Source organism: Dendropsophus ebraccatus, chromosome 8 (assembly GCF_027789765.1).
Source record: "Dendropsophus ebraccatus isolate aDenEbr1 chromosome 8, aDenEbr1.pat, whole genome shotgun sequence".
In the NCBI taxonomy this organism is placed as follows: Eukaryota; Metazoa; Chordata; class Amphibia; order Anura; family Hylidae; genus Dendropsophus; species Dendropsophus ebraccatus.
The window spans coordinates 95,814,816-95,833,408 of record NC_091461.1 but is presented as its reverse complement, the minus strand read 5'-3'; the positions used below and the strand labels follow the sequence as shown (position 1 = coordinate 95,833,408).

Below are 18,593 nucleotides of genomic sequence, written 5' to 3'. Positions count from 1 at the left end.
CTGTCTCTTGAGGAGGAGGCCGCAGGGACAACTGAGTTTGGGTGACTGGCAGGATGATAGCGTGTGTGCCCAGGGTGAGAGGAGGAGGGGAATACCCGGTATGTGCTCTCCTGCCCCCTGCCTCCCCTCATCTTTACTTGTACGACTACTGCACCTCTCATCTATACCTGTACTGCTACGCCCCTTATCCACTATACCTGGAAAACTACACCCTTCATCATTACCTGTACTACTACACCCCTTATCCACTAAACCTCCACTACTACCTATATGGAAGCACAAAGAAGATCTCCTATAATACATGGGGGCACAAGGGGTGAACTGTTAAAAGTGTGAAGCAATACAGTTGTCTCAAAAGTTAATAAAATAAATCTAGAATCGTCCAAAAATGTAGAAAATTTATTTTTTGGTCATGTTGCCCAGCCCTAGTATTAGGGTATACTGGCTTAATAAAGGGTGGGCTCACAGTTGTTCCAGTTATGTACTGGTGAAAGGTAACACCAGTGTATCTCCAGGGACAACAGCTGATCGTGCGCAGAACCCCCCACAATCCAGCTTCACTTTCACCAGAGCTGTCTCGGGTGAGAAGAAAGGATGCGACAAGTGTGATCCAAAGCACCCAGTGCCTTGTGGGCAACTATGGAGCACAGTGCCAGACCTATAGACAATCCAGCATAGATAGGAAAATAGATCACTTTAGTCAGTGTGCCTTTATGTGGCCTAAATGTCAGCTAGCACCTATAATGAAAGGACTGGGAGGTGAAGGACTGAGCAGTGGGATGAGCTGCTACCAGTGGTGTCAGGCAGTGTCTTACTGGTGTGAACACATGCACACTCTGCTGTTCCCAGCATGCATGTGTAGGGGGGGGTATAGCCTCGTTGATCCTGTAGTGAACTACATGGACTACAGTGAACTACATGAACTACAGTGGACAATGTATCTGACTGCTGCAGAATCTGAGCTTTATCAGTCTACACTTACATCCCATGGACGGCTTACATTCCTTTATGCAAAGTAACCAGAGCAAATGGGTGAAACATCCTGAGCATGTTACCAGCTGTGCAGGGTTATGACTAGACCTGGGGACCCAGATTGAAGTTGGTCTTATCCAATGGATGGATGTTACATGGCTGCTCATATTATGGCATCAGCATTGGTGAACACATGAATGGCAGTGACCAAATCTCAGCGCAAGAGTCTGTTTCTTGTAGTCCCATCCCTTTAAAGACCAATCAAATTGACAGAAATGCCCTATTCACACATCAGTGATCCTGTCTGTAATTGTGGGACCAGATTCTGATGTGTATCCATCCCCGGCCGCGTTTATTGGAATGGGTGATCCATGCAGCAAATAAGGCCCGTATAAGGGTCCACAACCCATTTACAGATCCATAGCGACTACACGTATGTAAAAGGGTCTATTCAAATCAATGGGTACTATACTGCCCCCAGTTACAGATCTGTAATAGTAATACAGTATAATACTGATGTGTGAGAGGGGCCTAAATATGAGCCCTTAGGGCAGGGATGGGGAACCTTCGGCTCTCCAGCTGTTGCAAAACTACAATTCCCATCATGCCTGGACAGCCAAAGGAAAGCTTTGGCTGTCCAGGCATGATGGGAATTGTAGTTTTGCAATAGCTGGAGGGCCGAAGGTTCCCCATCCCTGCCTTAAGGGTTGTTCTGGATAAATGCTTAATTGGGGATGCAGCGTGGGACATGACACTGATGTATACTTACCTGTCCTGCCGCAGTTGCCAGTTCACAGGCCGCCCGCTTTCCACAGCTGTTGGCCTTTTCACAATATCCCGTGACTGGCCACTCTCACCAAGTCTATGCTGAACAGGCATTTCCAGTGAGGGCGGCATGCCAGCGGATGTTGTAGAAACAGGTTTATTCCTGAAACCTCTTTAATGTGAATTTAGCCAGAGACTGAAGTGTGTTTTTGTTTTTGTTTTTTAAAATCAGTTTCTATTTTCTCTATCATCTCATTAATTTTATTTCTAGTACATTATGGGGCCTGCCATCTTGCCTGACTGTTTTTAACAGCAATTTGTGACCTCTGTATTGCGAGCCCCATGGCCACAATCTCCAGCTCCTAGTCTTTTAATGGGACACACTTCTAGGCATGCTCTGTGACCTGTGCAAAGGTCATTTCACAGAGAGGGGAGGCTAAGATGCATCGATCACTTCCTAGCAGTCCCCTCCGTGTCATCACAGACAATAGGAAGTCTCAGCATAGTTTTAAAGGGTACCTATCATTTAAACTGAGCCCCCTGCCGATTGCTAGAACAAAGGGGCAGAAGCGCTTTACAGCACGCGCCCTGCCCCTTCATCCCCGCTCTCATTGCCAAAGTAGCAATAGACAGAATTATAATGGAGTCTATGGAACTTCCTGTAGACGCGATTGCCGGACGTTTGTGCTAGCCATTGTCGGGAGGTGGGGGGGGGGGGGTTCAGCACCCGGATACCCACTGATACAAATCTCTGACATGTCGCTATGACATTGTTTGAATGACAGGTACCCTTTAAGCTGAGCGTCAAGTATGAAAAGGGCAAGATTTCCGAATATAGGTAATAAAATGAAAAACCTTACCATAAATTCCTAAAAAAATGTTTGACATAAAAATGTAAAGCAGCCTAAACAAAAGGTAATATTCTCTGTGCGCTATGCTTTCCTGTCAGGCATTATAAAGAATTGAGCCGTTCCTTGCCTCTTCCATAGTCTGCCTAGTCATGCAGTGATACAGCTGCTGCTTCCAGGTCTCTGGTCAACTTTGCAAGTTTTGTCTTTCAGTAGTCTAGGAAAGCTGAGTGCTCACATTAGAGTATTTCAAATTGAAATGACAGGCATGTAATACTATGTGCCACCTCCAGGGGGCAGCTGTATGGGAATGTTTGACTGATTTCTAGGGGATAGAGAGGTCTGACTGTAAATGATCAGGTCACTGCAGAGGAAGCCTGTCCCCAGCCCCCGCTCATATCTTTAGCATGCCCTGAAGCATAACCTGCACCTGATGCAGAGCTTCCTGCTGCTATTACCTGACCTCTGCTCCTAGAAAACCGCAGTGCACGAGGCCATGTATATGAGACCATCCCATCCTATACTAAGATGTTTTATGGTGTATCATACATGACCATTGCTTTACTCACAGGTCTCCTTACTGGTTGGGCAGTGAGGGGTAATGTGTGTCAGTTGGGGGGAGTTTGAGACCCCCATTGCTCAGATGTCAGTCACGTATCCTGTGGATGGGTGATACAGTTTTTTGAGAGCATCCGCCATTGTGTACATGGCATAGATGCGGAGTGTGATGTTACTCGGGCAGGGTTACCTTGCTCATCACCCCTTCTTCTATAAGAGATACTACAGTGATCGCTCTGTATCCTCGCTCTCCCTGCTCTCATGCATTTTATCTATTTTTGATCCCCAGTTTCCTAATTCTGGCTTGGTAGTAACCAGACGATCAGGAGAATAGAGGTTTCATGTCCCAAAAGAGCCTCCGCCATTTCCTACTTCTCACTCATCGCTCGTGTCTACGTTTCGGCATATTATTACTCCTCACCGCTGTATCCTGTCATATGTGTCATTGTGGGGGTGGGAGGTACATTTCTAGAAGCCTCTTTGCATTTTCAGCCTAACTATAGGATCACATGTGAAGTATGAAAGCAGCAATAATAAACATCTGTCGCTTTCAGATTCCGCTAACTTCTGATTATGAAATTTGCCTAGAGGAGCGTGAAATCTAGATGACATGTTTCAGTATGGAAACCCTATTGACTTGTGTGTGTGATAGTTTGTGGCATTGCAGGAGGTAATGTGCGGTTAATGGTTAACATTGTGTGTAATCTTGTTTTACACTTTAAGAGAAGCTGTTACATAGACTATCTGCCATAGACTGGGAATGGCCATGTTCTGTTATATAAAGGAAGGGATATCCTCATGCATTGGTTATTAGGCTAGAGCCGCACATAACATGTTTTTCTTCATTTTAGCTATCTGGCACACTGTCACGCCACTGCAGCTGTTGGGGTATTACTATGGTGATGGTGCAAGTGCCCTGTACACATGGCTGTACTTGCAGGGTCATGTATTGGAGTCATGTAGTCTACTTGGAAAAAGAAGAGACTGGGATATGCCATCACTTTACTGTTTGAAGTCAAACACCACCAGTTGTGAATGAGAATGGCGTGCAGTGCTGATTAATTGCTGCACCCCAGTTCTAGTTCTAGCTCAGGGCTACTTATAGCCCCCTCTTGTGCTGGAGGACTGCAGTACAGCTCCATAGAAGTGAGAAGAGCCAGCAAGGCCTGGTATACAGTGAACAGGCAATTGTTTCATTGAGTCCTGGATTTTGGACCCCCACCTATGGTAAGATGGTATGAGATGGGAATGCCCCGTTTTATTAGAGCCCATACGTTTAGCTGTAGAGGTACATCTCTGGGGCTCTCCATACAGCATTAAGCTTTTTGCTTAAAGGTGTTGGCCACTTTATAGTTAAATAGGTCAGTATACAGTATTAGTAAGTGTACTTACTGTGTATACTGACAGCAGCTCCCTGTGTACCTCATAGAGCTAAAATCAGACCCCCCTCCTCCAGGCTGTGCTGTCCTGCTCTGTGGTGAGTCTGTCCACAAGATGGCTGACTTGGAGGAGCATGTGACCTTGCTCCGCCCCCTGTGTCCTCCATACATACATACAGTCTCAGTGGTGGACACTGGGGGATGGGACATGGTCACATGCTCCTCCATGTCAGCCATCTTATGGACAGAAACTCCACAGAGCAGGACAGTCCAGCCTGGAGGAGGGGAGTCTGGTAATAGCTCTATGAGGTACACAGGGAGCTGCTATCAGTATACACAGTGCGTACACTAACTAATGCTGTACACTTAACTATTTTACTATAAAGTGGCCAGCCCCTTTAAGATCTGAAGGTTTAGAAACCCTTTAATTCTGTCTGCAGGTGCCTGAGAATAGATGTAGGATCCATCTATAGGAATAAGAAACCTTCTCCTTTGCTGATGTTAAGGATGTACATAGTGTTCTAGTTATATCGCTGTCATTTACCGTAGGGCTCAATGAATGTAATCTCCAGGTCTCCAACCTGTGTCAAAACTACAACCCCCATCATGCCCTGACAGCAGTGACACTACCTGCTGGGGTTGTAGTTGTATGTCCCAGCTATCTAGGTGCAGGGTGTGTCTGGGAGACGTGAGGTGACACACCTTCCCTAGGTGTTTCCTGGAGCTGTTAGCTGTGTTCTTGTCACCTGGCCGCCTTGTATTGTGAGCGTTAGCAATGACAGATCACATTTCTGACATGTCCCTGCCTCCGGTGCCTCTAGCACAGTGACTGCAGACCGGAGCGCTGTACTTGATCTTAATGTATTGTGAAGACTTGTATGAGATCCTGGGGCTGTGTGTTTATGTAGAGCACGGACTGCAATGTAGAGAGGAGCGGAGACTAGAAACCTTACCTGCAATACATGTGTATATCTCTGCTCCTTCATGTCACATTACACAGGGCTGGTCAGTAAAGCCTTCATGTTGTGGCTGACTCCCTACTCTTCTACTATTGGGATCATGGTGACATTATTTGGACTGAAGCCCAGATGATATCATCCAGTTGCTGGTTTTGAATCAGCTTTGGTTCCCATCTCAGCCACCCAGCAGCCATTTTGTGTATGTAGCCTTCCTTTTAAGTTCAAAATTTTATGTATGTAGCTTATGGCAACAGTGATCTAGGTACACAGGAAAACAAAATGGCGGATTACAAGGCGATATTCACAGCAAATGAGAGCAGAGCAGTGATAAAATTCTTGTTTCTGTAAGGAAAGTCTGTGAAGGATATTCATGGTGATATGTCACAGACATTGGGGGATCAATGCCCTTCATATTCTACAGGTAAGAACTGGGTTGCCAAATTTAAAATGGGCCACTTCAGCACCAATGATGAGAAACGTCCTGGACGTCCGAGAGAGGTTGTTGTTGAGGAGATCGTCGGTGTGCACAATCTCATACTAGAGAATTGGTGAATTTCAGCTAAAGTAATAGACATCATGGGGATTTCTTGTGAACGTGTTTGTGTCATTGTCCATGAACATTTTTAACATGAAGAAGCCATCTGCAAAGTGGGTCCCCAAATGTCTGACAACAGATCAGAAAAGTATCTGCGTGACAACTTTCCAGTCCATTTTTCAGCGTTTCCAGACTAATAAGAACTTACTGGAGCAACTGGTCACTATAGATGAGACCTGGAATTATTTGTATCACCCTGAAACCAAGGAGCAGTGAAAAGAGTGGAAGCACAGTGGTCCAAAGAAGTTCAGGGTGCAAAAATCAGTCACTAAGGGGATGGCGTCTGTGTTCTGGGATAAGGAGGGTATGCTGCCGGTGGACTACCTTCAAAATGCAATGTAAGGTATTACATCGAACATTTGGGCCAATTGAAGGCAGCTCTGAAGGCCAAAAGACGCGGCAGCCTGTCCAAAGGAATCTTGTTCCTGCAAGACAACGCCTCTGCTTACACTGCAACACGGCACAAGCGACAACGGCAAAACTGGTGGAACTAGGCCTCCAGCTCGTTGACCGCCCATCGTATTCACCAGGTCTAGCCCCCCCTTACACACACAACATGAAATAAACACCTCAAGGGAACCAAATTTCTCACCATTTCTGATGCCATGGCTGCTACAGATGACTGTTTTGGGGCACAACTAAAAATCATTCTTTTTGCAAGGCTTACAGAACTTTGAATACTGATGTAAGAAGTGTGTGACATCAATAAAAAGTATGTGGAATAAATGTAAAGTTTCATCTTCCTATCTCGTTTCTTTCAGCATAAAGCCAACGACTTATCAGCAGCCCCTGGTATAATCCCGAACTATGTATAATATGTATAATCCCAGGCTGTGTATGATGCTGCCCATACACACAGCCAGTGTAGAGCATTATCACCTGGTGGGTGGGAGATGGAACAAGTATTGAACATGGGTGATACACTATCACCAGAAGTGTCTGGCAGCAGCTTCTTTCCCCAAGGTTGTATATACCATAGTGGCTGACATGGGACCCCTGAAGGCAGGTTCTATCCTTTTATCTTTGCTACTGGGTGTTGAGAACCTGCACAGGACAACCTTCTTTAAAGGAACAGAGATATTGGCAAAGGTTGGTTCACACTGTAATAAAGCAGTACGTCTCTGGTATCCATCGGCACCTCACCAGAACAAGATATTTATGTATACTGTAGCATAGTTCAGCAGGTCATTTCATTGCCTGTCATTTCATTGGTCTGAACACGGTCATCTTGTGACTCCGCTTGGGCTGTAGCTGTATCACTGCATTACCATTCAGTGTGACTATATACAGTTTACCTTCCCATTCTTGGAGGGACCGGTGCTGTACTGGTGTGGACACCTGCCGTAGCCATTTATAATCAGGTTCTTCAGCCCATATCCGACACTAGTTGTTAGCAGTAATGTTTGGTTTCCTATAGAGAGAGCACATTTTCTATATACTGTATGTACGTGAAGGGTGTGCTATTTTGTGCTATTGTTCTCTGCCTTTTATCGTGCACTATTTATCCCGCTGTGTGCCCTGTAATACGCCTGACTTCCAGAATATTAATCGATTATTTAATGTGCTAACAGAAGCATATGAGAAATCTATAAGCCGCCTTTGCTGTGCTTCCTCCCATATGTTCTTCTCTCCCGTGAGACCATCACTTCCCAGCCTCCAGTCATGGCCGCGTGGGGCGTGCGAATGTTTCCTCTATCGTTTTAACCCTGTTTTGACTTTTTTTATTTTTTATTACATCCACCAGCTATAGGTGTTTTCAGCATCCATTACTATACTGAGCTGTGTCCAGAAGCAACTCCTCTATTTCCATGAATATTCTTTGTATAAGGACGAGGATAGACAGTCACATGTCTGACTGTAAAGGTTAGGAAGGAAAGACGTCCTGTATTGTAGCTGATATATAGAATATTGATGTCAGGTGATATGGATATCTTATTCGCCCCTCCAGCTTTTCCAATACTACAATTCCACTCATGCTTTAGCATTTGGCTCACCAGGCATGATGGGAATTGTAGTTTTGCAACAGCTTGAGCACTGCAAGTTTGACACTTGAGCTCTATATTATAAAATAATCCTTAAATCTTGCAGGTTTTATTCTGGCCACTAGGATTAAAACTAAGCTGAGACTTCCTGTTCTATCTGTGCTGATAATATAGGGCTGATTGAACGTGATCTGTACAGAATTACAGCGAGAGGTGACACTAGTAGATTGCAAAGACAGTAGATAATGTTCACAGCTCAGCCTCCCCCACCATGTGGAGTGGCCTTTGCACAGGTCAGACAGCTTGCTTGCAGATGTTTCCCATTTGAAGAATAGGATCTGGAGGTGCTCATTGTGTCTATGTCCATAAGGCTTGCCATAAAGCATGCCACTAAATGCTGTTAAAATAACTCTGCCAAGATGGCTGCCCCATAATGTACTAAAAAAATTAAATTAAAGTCTGATAATAGAAACATATTAGGGTTCACATAATACATTTTCCTATGCAGGGGTGATAAAACAAAGTGTCCTGTAAATTCTTTGTACAGGATCCATGCAGATTCTCCATTGGGTTACATACATGTATGCAGACTATTGGATAGGTCTGACCCGTGGATGAATCCAGGGCAGGGATTGAACAGTATACCTTGGATTTTTGTCACAGATGGAAAAATCCATTGTGTGAATAGGCGAGCCGGTTGGCTTTGGTCTAGTTGTGTATCATAAAAACTGGTAGCACATTACAATGGTGTGCAGGTGGATGAGATCTAACCACATCTGTACGCTGCATGGTAATCGCTTTAGGGTGTGGATTTTTAAAGACTTAGTCTGCTGTGGATTTTGCTTTGCTGCAGTATCCATAGACTTTTGTATGGTTTTTGTGCAGATTTGTTGTGGAACTGTTTCCTTGTTTCTGCCTATTTCTCCTTTTATTAATGACTGTATGGGTTAAGGATTTCATTGATATAGTTTGCCCGGTATCCTGTCTCCCTCCCCCCCTTCCTCCCTAAGTAGCCCTGTCTGTCATGTACGCTCCGCAGACCCGACTGTCTTACATTGAGGCTCATGCCGAAAGGACGTAGTAATTAAACTGACAAACGGGGTTTGTTGATGCCGGGAGAACGGGCCGCCGTTTCCTCATAGAGCACAGATGAAGGACGGGCACTCGCTGTGGCAGAGAGCCTCTCTATGCATCCCCTTCCAGTGATCTCATTTATTGAAGAGAATAGATAATTGATGCTGAAGGTGCAGGAGGCTACCAGCCATCATCTGTAGTGCCTTATATTTTTGTACTGAAGTGTTCATTTATATTCTGCTTATAACCATCAGAACATCCTGTACACCATCACCTAGTGTGGAGACGAAAGTTATGAGCATAATCGCTAAAGGTTTATGGCAAGATCTGCAGCTGAAAATATCCACCATGTGTGGCCTTAACCCAATGCTGGGCCTATACCCCAGAACAATTGAATCCTAGAATTGCTTCTGGGGGGAAAAAAATGACAGGGCGGTGAAGAGTTATGTGTATGTAACCTGAGAGCTGATACGTCTCATGTTCTAATGGACTTCTTTGCTCTTCTCTCCATGCAGGCAGGCCGAAGTCCTGAAAGCAGATATGACAGGTAAGCATGTTTAAGGTCGGCCGTCTCTACAATCACTGCCGCCTCTCTGATGAGTGCGCCACCAAGTGTGGCTTCTTACTGTTGGTGGGGAGAACAATAAAGAGGAGTCATGTTTGGGGTCACATTGAGATCTGCAGTACCATGAGAAGCCTCTAGGGGCACTGCAGGCTCTTGTATACAGGACATATATGAGGATTCTCTTCCATAGGGTCTATCTGATCTCTGAGCAAATCTAATAAATATAAGATAGGATGAAGTTGCTTGTAGTTTCCATGTCATGTGATAGATGAGGCTTCAAACTGGATTTTTATGTTCTTCTTCCTCTGGTGGTTTGTGTATCACCACACAAGGTATCATTGAGATGAGCATGCGTCTTCACAAATGATTCTCCTCCATACTGTTGCACTATCTATCTATCTATCTATCTATCTATCTATCTATCTATCTATCTATCTATAAAATCCGCAATGGAGTGCACTCTCTCTAGATGAATCAGGGTGCCAGCGGCTAAAGACTGTATCCACGTCTTTCCTTATACAAAGAACAGAGTTCCGCTGCACTCCTTCGGTGAAAAAATAAGTGTTTTATTTCATAGCAAAAAAGTTTACAAACTGCAACGTTTCAGTCTCATCGCGAGACCTCATGCTTGAGAAAGGTCTCGCGATGAGACTGAAACGTTGCAGTTTGTAAACTTTTTTGCTATGAAATAAAACACTTATTTTTTCACCGAAGGAGTGCAGCGGAACTCTGTTCTTTATCTATCTATCTATCTATCTAATCATTTAAATAACAAATACACTGAGTGAACATGGCCTAAAATTGTGGACAGGAGAGTGCTGTTTTTCTAAGCCTGTATAACCCCTTCAGGTTCCTTCATACTCTGGGGTCAGCAGGGATCCATGCCGTCAATCCCCTACTGATCAGACATTGATCTATCATAGCTATATACAGTCATCGTCTATGATGCTTATTCGCCTTTAAATGCTTTAGAACCATTGAATGCATTTATTTGCGCTCGAAACACTAAAATCTTATAAATGATAGGAATATAAGACGTAGGAATAGTCTAACGATAATTCTTGGCAGCTCCTCTGTGCTCTTGGCTGTAAACATGTGGTATCTTCATTTCAGAATCCAAGCCTGGCACAGCGGAGGTGTGGACATCGCGTCAAGCTCTACAGGATTTGTATCAGAAGATGCTCGTGACTGACCTGGAGTATGCACTGGACAAGAAGGTGGAGCAGGACCTGTGAGTTCCTATTTGGTTATTTAGTAAGATTGTCAAGCAGAATTTTTTTTTATCTTGTTGAGATGGCAAGATGGCAAAATGGCTGAATTCAGCTCATCAGGTACAACACTTTTTTTTTTAATTATTATTTTTACCCAGTCGCCATTGGCACGGGAATCCCGGCGGCGCGGTCCTTTTTTTAAATTCTGCCCGGTTCTCACGCTTGGTGCTGCTTTCTGTGCACAGGAGGCGGTTTTGAAGCCCCCCCCCCCAGTGTGACAATATCTCTCTGTGACGTGCCTCTATTAGAATCACTAGAGGTGCGTCACAGAGGGGAGAGAAAATTGTCAAGCACAGCTGGCACCGGGCCCATTGTCCAATACATTTAGCAATAAAAACAAGGTTCACATGATGTTTTGGGCATCCAAGGCAAGAATATGGCTATAAAAAATAAACCTTAAAATGATATTCTGATGTATTTATATGTCAAAAAATGCATGGGACCAGTGCATGTCTGAGCATGAATACATCAGCATGCCATTTTGAGATGGCTCTCTACTCCATTCAGCCATCGGCCACACATCTCCTATTACACTGGAAGATGTGCAGCTTTCAGCCATGTATTATTACGTATTTATTTTTTTCTTATTTTGAACTGGTAAAAACCTTATCAGCCAACAAGGGAGCATTACCACGTTTATTAGCTGATCTTTAATCTTATTACACAGGGTGATAGCGGCCTGTTTGGCTAATAATCTCCTAAAGTAATAATTAGGCCTTCAGTCTTAACAGTAACTCGGCGTGTTGGTGAACAATGCTATCTGTAGGCTGAATGTTATGGAGCAGGAGGCATTGAGTAGATTGATATATATATAGTGGGGGGAAAAAAGTATTTGATACGCTTTTAATTTAGCAAGTCCAGAAAATCACATTGCATGATTTATTAAAGGACAAGTGCCATGAAAAACTTTTTTCCAGTAATTGAAGCACATTACAAAGTTATAGAACTCTGTAATGTGCTTCAATGACCTATCTGCCTCCCTTCCCTGTCTTCCACCCCCCACCAGGAAGTGTCCTGACTCACACAGACCTGATTACTGCTGTCACCGTCACCAGGCAGCTCCTTCTTGTGCGGATGAGTCATCAGCAGGAGGGCTGCTCTAGGTCCTGTTACACCGCCCCCCCCCCCCTCCCCAGTTCAAGTGATGGCTTGCAGTTGTTCAGCCAATGGGAGCTGAGCAAGCTGTCACCTGACAAGGCAGGGGAGGGGGGAGGCTAGTGTAACAGGAGAAGGAGCTGAGAGAAGAGCTTGGTGAGGACAGTAATCAGGTCTGTGTGAGTTAGGACACTTCCTTGTGGGGGGGGGGGGGTGGAGGGGGGGAAAGACAGGGAAGGGAGGCAGATAGGTGATTGAAGCATATTACACAGTTATATAATTTTGTAATGTGCTTCAATTACTGGGAAAAAGTTTTTCATGGCACTTGTCCTTTTAATAATTATTTTGCATTTTATTACATGAAATAAGTAATTGATACATTAGAAAAACAGAAACCTTTATTGGCAAATACAGAGGTTTCCTGACGTTCTTGACCAGGTTTGCAGCAGGGATTGTGTCCCACTCCTCCATACAACTCTTATCCAGGTTTTTCAGATTTCGGGGCTGTCACTGGGCAATATTGAGTTTCAGCTCCCTCCAAAGATTTTCTATTGGATTCAGTTGTGGAGACTAGGTAGGTCACTCCAGGACCTTGCTTCTTATAGAGTCGCTCCTTAGTTGCTCTGGCTGTGTGTTTCGGGTCATGGTCATGCTGGAAGACCCAGTTACGACCCATCTTCAATGCTCTTACTGAATAATGGAGGTGGTTGGGAAAAATCGTGCAGTAAATGGCCCCATCCATCCTCCACTCAATATGGTGCAGTCATCCAGTCACCTTTGCAGAAAAGCCTCAAAGTATATCCCCCCCCCCACCCTCATCCTTCACTGTTGGGACTGTGTTCTTGGGGTTGTACTCGTCCTTCTTCTTCCTCCAATCACGGCAAGTGTAGTTGATAACAAAAAGTTCTATTCAGGTGCAGTTAATCCAGGTAATGAGTGCAGAATAGAAGAATCTTCTTATAGAAAAACTAAAAGGGCTGCGAGAGCCAGAATTCTTGCTGGTTAGTAGGTAGGTGATCAAATACTTATTTCATGCAATAAAATGCAAATTAATTATTTAAAAAATCATACAATGTGATTTTTCTGCAATTTTTTTTTTTATAGATTCAATCTCTAATGGTGCGTTTACACAGGCGGATTTATCTGACAGATTTTGGAAGCCAAAACCAGGAATGGATTTCAAAAGAGGAGAAATCTCAGTCTTTCCTCTATGACCTGTTCGCTGTTTATGGTCTGTGCCTGGCTTTGGCTTCAAAAATCTGTCAGATAAATTACACATCTCTCTCCATTCTTTGTAGGTGGGAAAACTTTCCAATATCATATACTTATTTTCCCCACTGGAAAAGTTCCAGAATAACTTGTACTCCTGCTCCTTCTGGGCTTCGGAGTCCAGTGGGCCGTGTCAGTGATTGACAGCCTCCCATGTATAAGTGTGCGTACACAGATAGCTGTCGGTCATTGGGTAAGACCACCTACTAGGTTCCTCAAGGTATACTAAGAAGATGTCCATAAAACTACGTATGAATGTTCTTAGCACATACTGTGCTGTATCATGATGCTGGCAGAAAAGACTGCTCAACATGCCATTACAGATTTTCTTCTACTTTTTATATTGTAAAGCTCCCATATGAATGTATGCATCTCTATCATTCAGTATTCTGTTCAGCAGCTAACAATTTTTTACTTCTTTATTTAGCTGGAATCACGCCTTCAAGAACCAGATTACAACCTTGCAGGGTCAAGCTAAAAACCGGGCAAACCCAAATCGCAGTGAGGTCCAGGCTAACCTGTCATTGTTCCTAGAGGCAGCTAGTGGTTTCTATACACAGGTGAGGGGGCAGCTTTGAATATATATTATGTTTTATAGTTTGATATGCTTACAGCATAAGTAAGGGGCTGTCTTCCCCCACACATCCGAAACCCCTCCCATGTATTCACCAATGGTCATGCAATGTTGCCAATATTCCAAACAATATCCCTGGGCCATTGATGAATATGTGGAGGCGTGGTTTCAGATGCATATGGAACCCAGCCTTGGGACCTGTTCACAATGGTGTCAGAGCCTTCATTGTAGATTCTGGCACAATCCCAAATAAAATAGCGCAGCTTGCAACACTCTTTTGTCTGGTAAACTACAAAGCCAAAAACGTAACAGACTCAATTCTAGACAACACAGTAGCAGAAGGTTCAGCTCTCCTTCAGTGATTATCAGGGTGTACGGACATTTGGCATTGAACCTTGCCCCAGGTAAATATTAGGAGCAGATGGCAGTAAGGCCAGTGTGCCAAATAAAAAAACACGAAGCCTTATTAGATTCCTGTGAAAGCCATGCATGGAAACAGGATGTCGGGCAACGCATATTTACATCATTAAACACTTCAGCCACCACCTTTATTTATATTGTTTTATTATTATGATGGAATAGAACAACAGAAATGCTTAATGCAGATGTCAAGGAGCCTTTATTGGTATATAGTTGTGTTACTGTTTGTCTTTAAAAAAAAAATAAAAATAATAATTTTATTGTCTTCCAAAGCTTTTGCAGGAGTTATGCACTGTGTTTAATGTGGATTTGCCATGCCGTGTGAAGTCCTCTCAGCTGGGGATTATCAGCAATAAGCAGATGCACTGTGGGACCGTGGTGAAACCTCAATCCAGTTCCTGCTCCTATATCTGCCAGCACTGCTTGGTTCACCTTGGAGATATCGGTGAGACGTCAGCCTGGTTTGGTTCAAGGGGGATAGTGGGTTGATTAGACATCCGTGCCTCTTTTTCCTCGGCCTCAGTCTTTTTATTTTTTTTTATTATTTTTTTTTCTGTTGTGTAACATGTATAGCAGCACATCCGGTCTTCTTTTTTTCCTTTATGGACTTTTCTGAATTTAAAGGGGAGCTATTCTTTTAACATGTCATGGTGATCTAGATCTATAAGTGGTAATTGGCTGGGCTAAAAAACACTCACCCATTCACTTGGCTGCTCATATAAAGCCGAGCATGCAGTGTACAGATTTATAGAACTTTTCATAGATCTTCTCTGACTCCATACACCACTTGTTCTGTGGTTGCACTGAGAGCCAGTAGAAATGAATGAATGAGCGCAGTGCTTAGCTGAGCACTTTTGCTTGTTTGTCTTAGTTATTAGTGGGGGTCTCAGCGCTCAGACCTCCCGCTAGTCAAAATGTATGACATGTTAAAAGGATACTTGCCATTTAAAGGGGTTATCCAGCATTAGAAAAACACTTTCTTCCAGAGACAGCACTGCTCTTGTCTCCAGTTTGGGTGCAGGTTTTGCAGCTCAGATCCATCGAACTGAATGAAACTGAAAGGGGTAGTGCAGCGTTTAAAAATTGACTAAATAACACACATTACAAAGTTATACAACTTTGTAATGTGTGTTATGTAAGTGAATGGCCCCCTTCCCCGTGTCCCCCCACCCCCGGATGTGTCGACCCGAGCCGCCATCTTGGGTCGAAGGACGTCATCACTGTTATGCTCAGCCAATCGCGGCTAAGCAGCTGATGACACGCCAGAGGGGGGCCGGCATGAGGGATGGCTGGATAGCTGGAGCGGTCCAGCCGGCCTCTTGAAGATGATGTTGTTGGACCCAAGATGGCGGCCCGGGTCGACGGTAATCTGGTGAGAATACTGCACTACACTTCCGGGGGTGGGGGGACACTGGGAAGGGGGCCATTTACTTACATATCACACATTACAAAGTTGTATAACTTTGTAATGTGTGTTATTTAGTCAATAATTTTAAAACTCTGCACTACCCCTTTAATTGCAAACCACACCTGAACCCGAGACCAGTTATGTTTTCTGTGGAAGAAAGTAGCCAGGACTTTGTTGTTTTTTTTTTATACGCTGGATAACTCCTTTTAATGTTAGGTGTCTAGGTTAGGGCCCTATTCCACCGGACGATTATCATTTGCATAATCGTTAACAATTAACAATCTCAAACGACCGCTATTGCGAAGGACCTGAAAACGTTCACTCATTTCCATGGAAAGCTAATTGTTACTTATGATCGTAATTGTGATCGTTTTTTCTTCGCTATTTATTCGCTATTGCGTTCGTATCTATTGTGAACGACTGAACGACGTCTTATTCAATGCGAGCGATTTGCGAACGAGCAACGATAAAAATAGCTCCAGGTCTTATAAAGCTATCAACGATTTCTCGTTCGGTCGTTAATCGTTAACTGTATTTCAACCGAACGATTATCGTTTAGATTCGAACGATTTAACGATAATTTGAACGATAATCATCTGGTGGAATAGGGCCCTTAGACCGCTGTTCAGATGGTTGGTTTATTTTGCCTGTACTCGATAAGTTTACAACAGTGTGTGAAATGAGATTTGTTCTGATCTGGTGCTCTGATCCGCCATTTTGTAGCCTTTCTGCTACCTGTACATTTTCCCTTAGAGTTCAGTAATAAACTAGACTAGCTAATACATGACTAGTAATTTCCTGACTGTATTAACGAACCATAATGTAACTTGTTATTTCTTTCCAGCTCGCTATAGAAATCAGACAAGCCAAGCTGAATCCTATTACAGACATGCTGCTCAACTTGTCCCTTCAAATGGTGAGTAGTGGCTTTCAGTTTTATTTCTGTTGTTTCTTACCTTGGAAACTTTAAGAGTTTGCAAATTATATATTTTTCAGTCTTAAAGGGAAACTTACTAGGGACTGTAAACCTTTATGCTCTGAAGTTCTCTTCCCAGCACAGTGCAATATACCCTGTGAGGAATAAATTAATAGAAAACATTGGTGCAAAATTAACTATTGCAAGTGCAACTGTAAGGAGCGTGACTTAAAGAGGTTTGCCACGTCATAGTAAAATTGTTCAGTGTACAGTATTAGTAAATGTTCTCACAGCACTTACGAATAGCAGCTTCCTGTGTACCTAACCAGCTAAAATCAGACTCCCCTCCTCTAGGCTGTGCCGTCCTGCTCTGTGTGCTGAATGGTGGCCCCATCCATAATATGGCTGAGCATGGGGGAGTATGTGACCATGTCCCTTCATAGGCATATACAGGCTCGGTGGAGAACACAGAGGGAGGGTATGGTCACATGCTCCATTTAAGGATAAGATCACCATTCCGCATGCGGACCAGTATGGCACAGTATCGAGGAGCGGTGCCTGATATCTGGCATATAGCTGGCACATAGCTAGACTGTCTAGTCTCAGTTTACAATAAGAGTTAGAGCTTTAACAAATCTGGGCCATTGCCTCTGTTCTATATGATATATCCACAAATGACATGTAATCTCCTGGTTAGTAATGTACCGCAGAGTCATCTGAGCTGATGTTTCTAATGATTATAGCTTAGAAAGTATATATTATTAGGTACCGGACTATACAATCAGCTAATTTAGGGTAAATTCTTAGGATATGCCACAATTGCTTGATAGGTCTGAGACCTGGATTTATTGGTATATCGGGGTCTATTGATGCCTGTCCACTAAATCCCAATGATCACTTTCTCCATACACTTGTGTGGCCTTCTCCATTAATGTCTAGCTGTTCTCTGTTTAGCTACCTCCTGCTGTAATGTATGGAGAAAGTGGAATTGCTAAATGGTTCCCAGAGGTGCATATTCTATTATGCAATAAATGCTTAAAGGAGAAGTCCTTCCATTTTTAAAATCTGTCAGCCAACAAAGGCAGGCGGAAATTTGATAACGAGTAGGAACTTAGCTCTCCCGTGCCCGCGGTGAGGGGCGGGACCTGCCTCTGGACCCATGCTGGGCTTCGGGTTCTTCGCACTGCACACATCATGACCCAGCTGATGGACTGGTCGCTCAGCCAGTCAGTGACTGAGGCGGGATGCTGCTCTTATCACTGATTGGCTTAGCGGAGAGTCCATCAGCTCGGACAGGCATTTGTGACATCATCACAACTTGTGTGGTAGGTGATTCCTTCCGACGGGGGTACCAAGGCTGGTCCAGCTGCTCACTGTGGGGGAAGGGAGAGGTAAGTTATCAAATTCCCTCCTGCCTCATTTTAAAAATGGCTGCATTTCTCCTTTTAAGATGAGAATCCTTCTTTAAAACTAACTTGCGTGACTATATACTTAGATTTCTCCATTTTTTTTTTTTCTTCTTTCAGGTCAGCCATATAATCAGCTGGCTATCCTCGCCTCTTCTAAGGGGGATCATTTGACCACTATTTTCTACTACTGCCGCAGCATCGCTGTTAAGTTTCCCTTCCCAGCAGCCTCCACAAACCTGCAGAAGGCGCTTTCCAAAGCACTGGAGAGGTACCAGTTAACTAATGATAAGCGAGGAAATTTCTCAGTTGTATGGGGGGGGGGGGAAGATATGGCCCACGCCTGATTTTGTCCTGATTTACAGCTGTTAGCAAGTGTAAATCATGGCAGAAATCCTGAGAATGTGTAGATTTTGAGCCTGTCGTGTGTCGGCCACAGATCCACTAGGTTTACTAATAGGCACACACCAGTAATTCTGGCATGGGGGTGGGGATATATGATAAATTCCCTCCAAGAGGGTTGTTGTGTCTGTGTGT

The 18,593-nt window shown here is 43.9% G+C and overlaps 1 protein-coding gene across 4 annotated transcripts in view; it reads left to right on the top strand.

The window, feature by feature from the left end:
• SMG7 (SMG7 nonsense mediated mRNA decay factor) overlaps nucleotides 1–18,593 on the top strand; it is a 46,901-nt gene that overhangs the window by 4,904 nt on the left and 23,404 nt on the right. For all 4 annotated transcript variants that reach the window (XM_069981136.1, XM_069981135.1, XM_069981138.1 and 1 more), the window contains exons 2-7: nucleotides 9,648–9,679; nucleotides 10,811–10,928; nucleotides 13,760–13,892; nucleotides 14,600–14,771; nucleotides 16,579–16,650; nucleotides 18,177–18,327. In XM_069981136.1, coding sequence (XP_069837237.1) covers nucleotides 9,648–9,679; nucleotides 10,811–10,928; nucleotides 13,760–13,892; nucleotides 14,600–14,771; nucleotides 16,579–16,650; nucleotides 18,177–18,327 — 678 coding nt within the window. The remainder of the gene's footprint in view (nucleotides 1–9,647; nucleotides 9,680–10,810; nucleotides 10,929–13,759; nucleotides 13,893–14,599; nucleotides 14,772–16,578; nucleotides 16,651–18,176; nucleotides 18,328–18,593) is intronic.